At 39.7% G+C, this 12,384-nt stretch overlaps 1 protein-coding gene across 1 annotated transcript in view; it reads left to right on the plus strand.

Annotated features, from left to right (window-relative positions):
• Positions 1–12,384, plus strand: part of MROH9 (maestro heat like repeat family member 9) — a 94,609-nt gene that overhangs the window by 73,455 nt on the left and 8,770 nt on the right. The window contains exons 17-20 of the mRNA XM_018059940.1: positions 1,970–2,146; positions 5,383–5,535; positions 5,638–5,754; positions 6,337–6,439. Coding sequence (XP_017915429.1) covers positions 1,970–2,146; positions 5,383–5,535; positions 5,638–5,754; positions 6,337–6,439 — 550 coding nt within the window. The remainder of the gene's footprint in view (positions 1–1,969; positions 2,147–5,382; positions 5,536–5,637; positions 5,755–6,336; positions 6,440–12,384) is intronic.

A 12,384-nucleotide genomic window follows, 5' to 3' on the forward strand; every position in this document is an offset into this window, starting at 1 on the left:
TGGAGTTTCAGCTTCAGCATCAGCATTCCAATGAATATTCAGGACTGATTTCCTTTAGGATGGACTGGTTTCATCTCCTTGCAGTCCAAGGGACTCTTAAGAGTCTTTTCTAACACCACAGGTCAAAAGCATCAATTCTTTGGCACTCACCTTTCTTTATGGTCCAAATCTCTCATCAATAGATGACCACTGGAAAAACCATAGCTTTGAGTAGATGGCCGTTTGTCGGCAAAGTAATGTCTCTGCTTTTTAATATGCTGTCTATGTTAGTCATAGCTTTTCTTCTAAGGAGTAAGTGTCTTTTAATTTCAAGGCTGCCGTTACCATGTGCAGTGATTTTAGAGCCCAAGAAAATAAAGTCTGTCACTGTTTCCATTGTTTCCCCATCTATTTGCCATGAAGTGATGGGACTGGATGCCATGGTCTTAGTTTTCTGAATGTTGAGTTTTAAGCCAACTTTTTCACTCTCCTCTCTCACTTTCATCAAGAGGCTCTTTAGTTCCTCTTTGCTTTCTGCCATAAGGGTGGTGTCATCTGTGTATCTGAGGTTATTGATATTTCTCCCTGCAGTCTTGATTCCAGCTTTTGCTTCATCCATCCCAGCATTTTGCATGATGTACTCCACATAGAAATTAAATAAGCAGGGTGACAATATACAGCCTTGACGTACTCCTTTCCTGATCTGGAACCAGTCTTTTGTTCCATGTCCATTTCTAACTGTTGCTTCTTGACCTGCATACAGATTTCTCAGGAGGCAGGTAAGGTGGTCTGATATCCCCATCTCTTGAAGAATTTTCCAGTTTGTTGTGCTCCACACAGTCAAAGGCTTTAGCCAGGTGATTCTAATACAGGCTAAACCAGAGAATTACTGTCCTATATCATTTCCCACTGTCATGTGAATACTGCTTGCCTTCCCAGAAGAGTACATCAAAGCATACTCCTAAGTTTTGTAATTCACTTGCAAATTCCAAAGTACCTTGCACAATGCTGAGACTGTAGATATTCCATAAATTGTTACTGATTTAACAATAACTTTAATAAATCCTAGTATATCTATTAAGAATAGTCTCTGAAAGCTTAAAGACAGTCAGTGGGCACTCATTTTGCATTTAGAATGAAGTAAGACATAGTTTATTGGCTTTAGAAGTCAATAGTATGAATTGTAAATAGAAAGTTATTTATTGCCTTGTCTAGTGCTCTGACCAAGAGAGACACAGTAGAAAGTGGTCTGGATTGAGGTTTCACATGCCATCTACTAGTAAGGACTCAGTTTTCCTGCATGACACAAGTGTCTCCTGGCTATTACTTTGGCAAATAGTATTTATTTCTTTTACTTCTTTTCTTTCCAGCCTTTCTTTTCCTTTTTTGATGCCTCTTTTTCATGTTCTAATGGCTTGATATTCTGCATGTCTCTGATTTGCAATTGAAGCCCACAACTTAGCTCAGGAGCTCAGTGGCTCTCATGTCCAAACAGGTCATTGTCATGTAGTTTAGGTGTTAGTACTGCCAACGGCATGTTGGTAAATATTTATTAAACAATCAACTCTGTGAAAATAAGGCCACTTATTCCCTGGTGTAAATACTCCCACCATCGCTGATTTCAGTCTATCAAAGGGACATCAGTAAACATGGATCTGGGCAGAGATGCACAGTAAAACATTATTAGTTAATATTTCCACCATACAGATACAATACATGTAAACTTCCTGAAAGGCAGAAAAATTAAGCAAATTTAGCAAAAGAAATAGGAAGAAATGAGTCTTGAGTATTTACTACCATTGTTTTTTATTTATTTCTAAATTTTTTTAATTTAAATTTTTAATAGTGACTTTTTTTGACAACTGATTCCTGTAAGCCAGCCCCAGCACATCACTGCATGCTGCCCAAACTCAGAGGTGTGCATATCAAATGCTACCTCAAGTCTCCTTCTAGTTCCTAATTCCCACTATTTTCTTTCTCTTATACATAGATAGAAAATGTCTGCAGCTTATTAACATCCATCTTGGATGCCTTCCTTTCCAAAGATACGACAGTTGTAATCCGGGCCTTGATAACCCTCAGAAAACTTTTAGACAAACTGGACAAGGTGACCTACTCCTCCCTGTCTACCAGAATTGCCTCCAGCTACTGTCCTCTGATGGATCATGTGAGTTGTGCAGATATGTGAGATTATTAGGTTTCATCATTCAGCTGAAGCACCAGCTAAGGCAATGATATTACATACCAGAATAACTGAACAGAAGGCAGGCAATTTGTGCAGATCTGCCATTTGCTTTTCAGAGATAATAACATTAACTAAGTAAGCTCTAAGTTTGTATATGTGTTTTTACACACTTTAAAAATTTTCAGTTCAGTTCAGTTCAGTTGCTCAGTCGTGTCCGACTCTTTGCGACCCCATGAATCGCAGCACGCCAGGCCTCCCTGTTCATCACCAGCTCCCGGAGTTCACTCAGACTCGCCTCCATCGAGTCAGTGATGCCATCCAGCCATCTCATCCTCGGTCGTCCCCTTCTCCTCCTGCCCCCAATCCCTCCCAACATCAGAGTCTTGTCCAATGAGTCAACTCTTCACATGATGTGGCCAAAGTACTGGAGCTTCAGCTTTAGCATCATTCCTTCCAAAGAAATCCCAGGGCTGATCTCCTTCAGAATGGGCTGGTTGGATCTCCTTGCAGTCCAAGGGACTCTCAAGAGTCTTCTCCAGCACCACAGTTCAAAAGCATCAATTCTTCGGCCCTCAGCCTTCTTCACAGTCCAACTCTCTATTTATTTTTGGCTGTGCTGGGTCTTCAGTACTGCTCAGGCTTCTCTCCAGTTGTAGCAAGCAGGGGGCTATACTCTAGTTGCACAGCACAGTCTTCTCACTGTGGTTTCCTCTCTTGTTTCAGAGTATGGGCTTTAGGGCACGTGGGCTTCAGTCGTTGCTGTACATGGGCTCAGTTGCTGTGGCTCCTGGGCTCTAGAGCACAGGCTAATTGTGACTCACAGGCTTAGTTGCTCCGTGACATGTAAGATCTTCCAGGATCAGGGATCGAACCCATGTCTCCTGCATTGGTAGGCAGATTCTTTACCTCAGAGCCACCAGGAAAGCCCTGTATGTTTGTTTTTAAACTACAGAAGTCTGACCATAGGAAATGAGAGTCAAAATGTAGCCTTTATTCTTAGATGAAAGAGGAATTGTAGTTTAGTGGCTATATTTGTTAACCCTGAATCTGGAATTTCTAGGTTCAAATCCTTGTGCTGCCACTGACTAGCTGTGAAATCTTGAGCAAGTGGCTCAGTCTGTTAGTGCATCATCTGTAAAACAGAGTGAGTAGCAGGCATATTATGGGTATTAGAGTTGACATGTGTAATATCCCAAATGAATTTATTATCATAGAAAACATTAATTAGAAAGTCTGTGATCAGAAAGTTGTGTGTTTTGAAAATTCTCATTTTTATGGTAAATGTGTAGTATTTATGGCAAATGTAGAGTTTATTAAAAATATAGTATTTTAATAAATAAGAACATGTTGGTATGCTATGAGAAATATATTTGTTTTTAGAGACTCCTTTGATGAGTTGTTTGTGAACCAGAGAATTGTGTCATAGTAAATTATCTTGCCAAAATTTGTAACTTCTTACTAGTTCTGCAGATTTCATTGAAAAAGGGCTCAATATTATTAAATTATAGAAAGAGGAAACTTAGTGCCAGAAAAGATTTTAATAAGGACATAATGATAATAATAGTAATAATAACACTGGCTAAAATTTAGTGAGCATTTACTGTACACCAGGCATTATTCTAAGGGATTTACATGGACAATTTCATATAATTCTCTAGACAACTCTCTTGGGCTTCCATTGTGGCTCAGCAGGTAAAGAATCCACCTGCACTATGGGAGACCTGGGTTCAATCTCTGGGTTGGGAAGGTCCCCTGGAGAAGGGAAAGGCTACTCACTACAGTATTCTGGCCTGGAGAATTCCACGGACTGAATAGTCCATGGGTTGCGAAGAGTTGGACATGACTGAGCAACTTTCACTTTCACTAGAAGACAACTCTATTACTATTATCCAGTTTACTTATAAGCAAACTGAGGCAAACTGAAGTGAATATTAGACCAAGTTCATACAGCTGATAATTAGTATGTCCATGTAAATACTTATCTTCAGAATGGAATAATATTTTTGTAAAAGCTGGAAGTGATATTATATTTTTTAAAAATTAACCTCTTCCTCTGACTTATAATTTTTCTCTTCTAGAATCCTTATAATCCAATTCCTATTTGGACTAAGTAAACCCTTGGAAACCTAGTATTATGCCAGTACACAAAGAACTCGCGTTGGTATTCAGCAGCAATTCTGTAAAGGCCTCCAGCATTTCAATACATCGTGGTTACATTACCCTAAGTATTTTGATAGAAATTATCTCCAAGTTATATGGATTTTCACATGTTATATTTTTCAGTTCAGTTCAGTTGCTCAGTCATGTCCAACTCTTTGTGACCCCATGGACTACAGCATGCCAGGCTTCCCTGTCCATCACCAACTCCCAAAGCTTGCTCAAACGCATGTCCATCAGGTTGGTGATGCCATCCAACCATCTCATCCTCTGTTGTCCCCTTCCCCTCCAGCCTTCAATCTTTCCCAGAATCAGGGTCTTTTCCAATGAGTCAGTTCTTCGCATCAGGTGACCAAAGTATTGGAGTTTCAGCTTCATCATCAGTCCTTCCAATGAATATTCAGGACTGATTTCCTTTTGGATTGACTGGTTTGATCTCCTTGCAGTCCAAAGGACTCATAAGAGTCTTCTTCAACAACACAGTTCAAAAGCATCAATTCTTTGGCTCTAAGCTTTCTTTATGGTTCAACTGTCACATCCATACATGGCTACTGAAAAAACTATAGCTTTGACTAGATGGACTGTTACTAGCAAAGTAATGTCTCTGCTTTTTAATATGCTGTCTAGGTTGGTCATAGCTTTTCTTCCAAGGAGCAAAAACTATGGATGGAGGTTCATGACATTGTACAGGAGACAGTGATCAAGACCATCCCCAGTCATATCTTTAGTATGTTATTAAATACTATCTTCCTAAATTTAAGAAGCTTACTTTTCACAGGGGATTTTCTTTCATGTAATATGAATTTTGGTAAGTAAGTCTTATTTTAAAATCAGAAGAAGAGGTGACTTCTTAGACCCAAGGCGAATCTTTTCTAAAAACAAATGATAAATATATACACACACATATATACACATCATATATAGTGTATATACATGATATAAATATATATACTATATAGTGCGTGTGTGTGTATATATACATACTATATGTTAGTATATATGTATAGTGTGTGTGTATATATATATCCTCAAATGAGGTCTTTTCCGTGTGCATGTTTTAGGGCAATGAAGGTATTCGGAGTATGGCCATTCACCACTTTGGTCAGTTACTCATGGACATGAGTCAATACACATGGATGCTAAACAATGTAGTTTATGCAGGCTTGGTGCCTCTGATCCTGTTTTTGGAAGATAAAGAGGAAAGAGTAGTTAAAGTAAGTCCTGAAATTTTGTTTTTCTTAGTTTTGCAGAGAATCACAGTGTTTTATATAACACCAGATGGAATGGATCTTTACTGACCTTTTTCTGCTTCACAGGCGTGTAAATATACATTAAAAATCTGTGCCTCAGAATTAAAATGGTCAACATCATATTTCCTAAAGGATGAATATTACAATTTTGAGCTGGTGGTGCTCAACATCTGTAATAATCTTGTAAGTGTCCACTCAAGATTTACTACCCTAAGAGTTACAGAAACAATTTTAAAGGATATACAAAGTGGTGAAAAGCATAACAGGCACAAGGTGAATCTAGAAGGACTCTGAAGAGAAGATAATAAATGGACAATTAAAGCTAGGGCTTGAGACCAGAGAAAAATTAAACTTTCCCACTTTCTTCTCCTTTACATGGATCATCTATTTTTTCTTCCTCCAACCCACCTACTCGGAGCAGTGTAAAGATGGGCGCAGCATTTCAGATCACCAAAAGAAAAGCTGGAATTAGTTTTCTATGCCTAAATGAGCTGGTTTTCTGAAAATCAGCATAAACTGCAACAATAGACAGGTAGGGATGGAAGGATTTTAACCAAAGGTTGGAAACCCAAAGACTGGATATCATATAACAAGCTAAATAATACCTGCAAGCAAGAGAGTAGCATTCCTACATAGAAACCCCCAAGTTTTAACCTGGCCCTGATTTGGTATAAGCAACCAAGTTCATTTCCCTGGAAACCTCTCTGAATTTAGCATATGTGTATTTTCAAGAAGTGAGAGAATTTTTTTCCTTTTTATTTTCAGCTTATTTCTCATCAAAAATACATTAGAGATTTGATATCTGAGACCTTAGGATTCCTGGAGAGTACCAGAACATATCTGAGAAGAGGATCAGTTATTTTACTAGGTAAGTGAAATTCAGTTCTCATTTCCTAAGTTGTCTTAACAAGTAAAGAATGGATAGCAGCTAGAAGATTCCTTGAAAAAATTACAGATTTTCTTTGTTTAGGATGGACTCTAATTTTCATGATGGTATCTATAGTGAGCGGAAGTTAAAATATATGATGAGAATAGAGTTCTATTTTATAATACACAGCTGAGTATAAGTATATAATTAAACTATCATACAAAATATTCAACCGGATGAATTTCAAAATTTAAGAAGGTGGCAAACCACTACAGTTCTCCTTTGCTGCTCAAAAATCACCTCTCCCCATTGAAGAATAATAAATTTTTTTAAATGCCAGTCTTTAACAGAACATGAACATCTCTAACACAAATTACAACATATGAGTGATAGTCACTCCATCCTGTTCGACTCTTTGCAACCCATGAGCCAGCACCTGCCAGACTCCTTTGTCCATAGAATTCTCCAGGCAAGAATACTGGAGTAGGTTGCCATTCCCTTCTCCAGGGGATCTTCCCAAATCATGGACTGAACCCGGGTCTCCCACACTGCAGGCAGATTCCTTACCATCTGAGCCACCAGGAAAGCCCGCAACAGATGAAGAAGAGCTACCAAATCCAATAAAGTTCAAAAAAGAGAAAATGTAGAGTTGAGGGAGTACAGTTAGATTCTAAAAGAAGACAACCAAAATTTTTGACTTTGAACAAATCTGACCAACCAGTTTTTTTTCCCACTAGCTTCTTACCGCAAAGATCAAAACTAATAATCCTTTATTTGGAATGAGAGGAAGGAGTTCCCATTTGCCATCAGGAAGTACATAGGGCATCAAGGAATGAGAAAATACTTAGTCATATCATACTTGTGGGCTTCCCAGGTAGCTCAGTGGTAAAGAATCCACTTGCAATGCAGGAGCCAAATCAAATTTTAAAAAATGTTTCTACAGAGTACTTGAAAATGATAATAATTTTATCCATGAATCTAAAAGTTTTAAAAATAAAGGTCTATAGATATAAGTGCTCAGGGATATATAACGGTAAAATGGGAGCACATGAAAATAATCTTTCCAAGTATGGTAGGAAGTATAAGAAAAATATATAACCATTATTAAAGAAAACAAAAACTACATTGCAGGCAATGGAAGAAAAGACATAGTGTTGATAACCCTGTAAGGGACAAGAGTAAAGGGTTGAGAAATGTTAGCAAAATAAGATGTAAACCAATAAGAAATAGTTTGAAAATTTAGGGAGTAACAATAGACAAGACAGATTACAGAAAGATAATATCCCTGAAAAAATAATGAACAATTAAAACAGAAAAAAGTATTCAAAGACAAAATTTTAAAACTAAAAGAATTTTTAATTAAATATGCTGAAGATGGTAAAAATTTTCAAGACATATTTTATACAGAATAAAACATTCCTAACAAAGTTATGGGACTTTAGAGTTAAAGAATTCTTTGAACATTTGGGTAAAAAAAGTCACCTATACATTACAAAATAAATTAATCTTCCATTAGACTTCTCCACTTCAATATTAAAATATGTGACCAAAGAATTTTAGATCATCAAAATTATGCCGTGCTCTGCTTAGTAATACAGTCGTATCCGACTCTTTGCAACCCCATGGACAATAGCCCACCAAGCTCTCTGCCATGGGGATTCTCCAGGCAAGAATACAGTAGTGGGTTGTCATGACCTCCTCCAGGGGATCTTCCCAACCCAGCGGTTAAACCCAGGTGTCTTGCACTGCAAGTGGATTCTTTGCCATCTGAGCCAACAGGGAAGCCCAAGAATACTGGAGTGGGTAGCCTATTCCTTCTCCAAGGGAGCTTCCTGATCCAGGAAGCAAATCAGGGTCTCCTACATGGCAGGCAGATTCTTTACCAGCTGAGCTACCAGGGAACCTCCAATAAAATTATATCCAACTATAAAGATAAGAAAATATTTCTAAAACACAAAAACTCAGCAAAAGTTCATTACCATGAACTCTTAAAGAAAGCATTGATGGATGGAATTCAGCCAACTAAAGAAGGAATGGATAAATTATTGCATAAGAACATCCAGATGTTCAAGCTGGATTTATGAAAGGCAGAGGAACCAGAGATCAAATTGCCAACATTAGCTGGATCATCGAAAAAGCGAGACAGTTCCAGAAAAACAGCTTCTGCTTCAGTGACTATGCCAAAGCCTTTGACTGTGTGGATCACAACAAACTGTGGAAATTTCTTAAAGAGATGGGAATATCAGACCACCTGACTTGCACTTTGAGAAATCTGTATGCAGGTCAAGAAGCAACAGTTAGAACTGGACATGGGACAACAGACTGGTTCCAAATCAGGAAAGAACTACATCAAGGCTATGTATTGTCACCCTGCTTATTTAACTTATATGCAGAGTATATCCCAAGAATGCAATGGCACCCCACTCCAGTACTCTTGCCTGGAGAATCCCATGGACAGAGGAGCCCCGTGGGCTGCAGTCCATGGGGTTGCTAGGAGTCGGACACGACTGAGCGGACTTCATTTTCACTTTTCACTTTCATGCATTGGAGAAGGAAACGGCAACCCACTCCAGTGTTCTTGCCTGGAGAATCCCAGGGACAGAAGAGCCTGGTGGGCTGCTGTCTATGGGGTCACACAGAGTCGGACACAACTGAAGTGACTTAGCATCAGCAGCAGCAGAGTACATCATGAGAAACGCGGGGCTGTATGAAGCAAAAGCTGGAATCAAGATTCCCAGGAGAAATATCAATAAAGTCAGATATGAAATCGATACCACACTTATGGCAGAAGGCAAAGAAGAACTGAAGAGCCTCTTGATGAAAGTGAAAGAGGAGAGGGAAAAAGTTGGCTTAAAGGTCAACATACAGAAAACGAAGATCATGGCATCCGGTCCCATCACTTCATGGCAAATAGATGGGGAAACAATGGAAACAGTGACGGACTTTATTTTGGGGGGCTCCAAAATCAATGCAGATGGTGGCTGCAGCCATGAAATTAAAAGACCCTTGCTCCTTGGAAGAAAAGTTATAACCAACGTAGACAGCATATTAAAAAGCAGAGACATTACTTTGCCAACAAAGGTCCATCTAGTCAAACCTATGGTTTTTCCAGTAGTCATGTATGGATGTGGGAGCTGGACTATAAAGAAAGCTGAGCACTGAAATTGATGCTTTTGAACTGTGGTGTTGGAGAAGACTCTTGAGAGTCCCTTGGACTACAAAGAGATCCAACCAGTCAATCCTAAAGGAAATCAGTCCTGAATATTCATTGGAAGGATTAATGCTGAAGCTGAAACTCCAATATTTTGGCTACCTGATGTGAAGAGCTGACTCATTTGAAAAGACCCTGATGCCAGGAAAAATTGAAGGTGGGAGGAGAAGGGGACGACAGAGAATGAGATGGTTGGATGGCAACACCAACTCAATGGACATGAGTTTGAGTAAACTCTGGGAGTTACTGATAGACAGGGAGGCCTGGCACGCTGCAGTCCATGGGATCGAAAAAAGCTGGACATGACTGAGCAACCGAACTGAAGTGTAGAACATACAGTATATGCTTAACAGTAGGACTTCCAGCTCCCAATCCATTTTTTACTATTTTTTAAATTTCTCCATGCCTCTGAAAACTGACCTCTGAGTTTTTATCCCCCAGGCTCCCTTGTCTGCTTACTTCAGGTTCATATAGCATTTAGTGTCCATTAATGCGAGATACCAAGGGAAGGTTTCATGCAAATATGGGCTCGATAAACAACAGAAATTGTATGGACCTAACAGAAGCAGAAGATATTAAGAAGAGATGGCAAGAATACACAGAACTGTACAAAAAAGATCTTCATGACCAGGATAATCACGATGGTGTGATCACTCACCTAGAGCCAGACATCCTGGAATGTGAAGTCAAGTGGGCCTTAGAAAGCATCACTATGAACAAAGCTAGTGGAGGTGATGGAATTCCAGTTGAGCTATTTCAAATCCTGAAAGATGATGCTGTGAAAGTGCTGCACTCAATATGCCAGCAAATTTGGAAAACTCAGCAGTGGCCATAGGACTGGAAAAGGTCAGTTTTCATTCCAATCCCTAAGAAAAGCAATGCCAAAGAATGTTCAAACTACCACACAATTGCACTCATCTCACATGCTAGTAAAGTAATGCTCAAAATTCTCTAAGCCAGGCTTCAGCAGTACGTGAATGGTGAACTTCCTGATGTTCAAGCTGGTTTTAGAAAAGGCAGAGGAACCAGAGATCAAATTGCCAACATCCACTAGATCATGGAAAAAGCAAGAGAGTTCCAGAAAAACATCTATTTCTGCTTTATTGACTATGCCAAAGCCTTTGGCTGTATGGATCACAATAAACTGTGGAAGATTCTTCAAGAGATGGGAATACCAGACCACCTGACCTGCCTCTTGAGAAATCTGTATGCAGGTCAGGAAGCAACAGTTAGAACTGGACATGGAACAACAGACTGGTTCCAAATAGGAAAAGGAGTATGTCAAGACTGTATATTGTCACCCTGCTTATTTAACTTCTATGCAGAGTACATCATGAGAAACCCTGGACTGGAAGAAAGACAAGCTGGAATCAAGATTGCCGGGAGAAATACCAACAACCTCAGATATGCAGATGACACCACCCTTATGGCAGAAAGTGAAGAACTAAAAAGCCTCTTGATGGAAGTAAAAGAGGAGAGTGAAAAAGTTGGCTTAAAGCTCAACATTCAGAAAACGAAGATCATGGCATCCGGTCCCATCACTCCATGGGAAATAGATGGGGAAACAGTGGAAACAATGTCAGACTTTATTTGGGGGGGCTCCAAAATCACTGCAGATGGTGACTGCAGCCTTGAAATTAAAAGACGCTTACTCCTTGGAAGAAATGTTATGACCAACCTAGACAGCATATTCAAAAGCAGAGACATTACTTTGCTGACTAAGGTCCATTTAGTCAAGGCTATGGTTTTTCCAGTAGTCATGTATGGATGTGAGAGTTGGACTTTGAAGAAGACTGAGCACCAAAGAATTGATGGTTTTGAACTGTGGTGTTGGAAAAGACTCTTGAGAGTCCCTTGGACTGCAAGGAGATCCAACCAGTCCATTCTGAAGGAGATCAGCCCTGGGATTTCTTTGGAAGAAATAATGCTAAAGCTGAAGCTCCAGTACTTTGGCCACCTCATGCGAAGAGTTGATTCACTGGAAAAGACTCTGATGCTGGGAGGGATTGGGGGCAGGAGGAGAAGGGGACAACCAAGGATGAGATGGCTGGATGGCATCACGGACTTGATGGACGTGAGTCTGAGTGAACTCTGGGAGCTGGTGATGACAGGGAGGTCTGGTGTGCTGCAATTCAAGGGGTCATAATGAGTTGGACATGACTGAGGGACTGAACTGAACTGATCTGAAGTGAATGCATTTCTTTGGAGGGAATGATGCTGAAGCCAAAACTCTACTACTTTGGACACCTCATGCAAAGTGTTGACTCATTGGAAAAGACTGTGATGCTGGGAGGGATTGGAGGCAGGAGGTGAACGGAACATCAAAGGATGAGATGGATGGATGGCATCACCGACTCAATGGACATGAGTTTGAGTGAACTCCGGGAGTTGGTGATGGACATGGAGGCCTGGCGTGCTGCGATTCATGGGGTCACAAAGAGTTGGACACAACTGAGCAACTGAACTGAACTGAACTGGACTGAGCAACTGAACTCAACTGAACTGAACTGGGCAACTAAACACGGCATAGCAATTAATCTTTACAAATCCCTAAGAAAAGAAACAACCCACTAGGAAAATGGGCAAAATATATGAAAAAAATTATTTGGTTCATATACATAAAATTTTCACAGCTTCATTCAAAAGGTGATGCAAACTGAATTGATAAGGTGTTTCCATCTATCAAGCTGACAAAGAACAAAAAAGTTTATACTCTACAGTTCTGTCCAGGTTG

This window comes from Capra hircus, chromosome 16, assembly GCF_001704415.2.
Source record: "Capra hircus breed San Clemente chromosome 16, ASM170441v1, whole genome shotgun sequence".
Taxonomy (NCBI): domain Eukaryota; kingdom Metazoa; phylum Chordata; class Mammalia; order Artiodactyla; family Bovidae; genus Capra; species Capra hircus.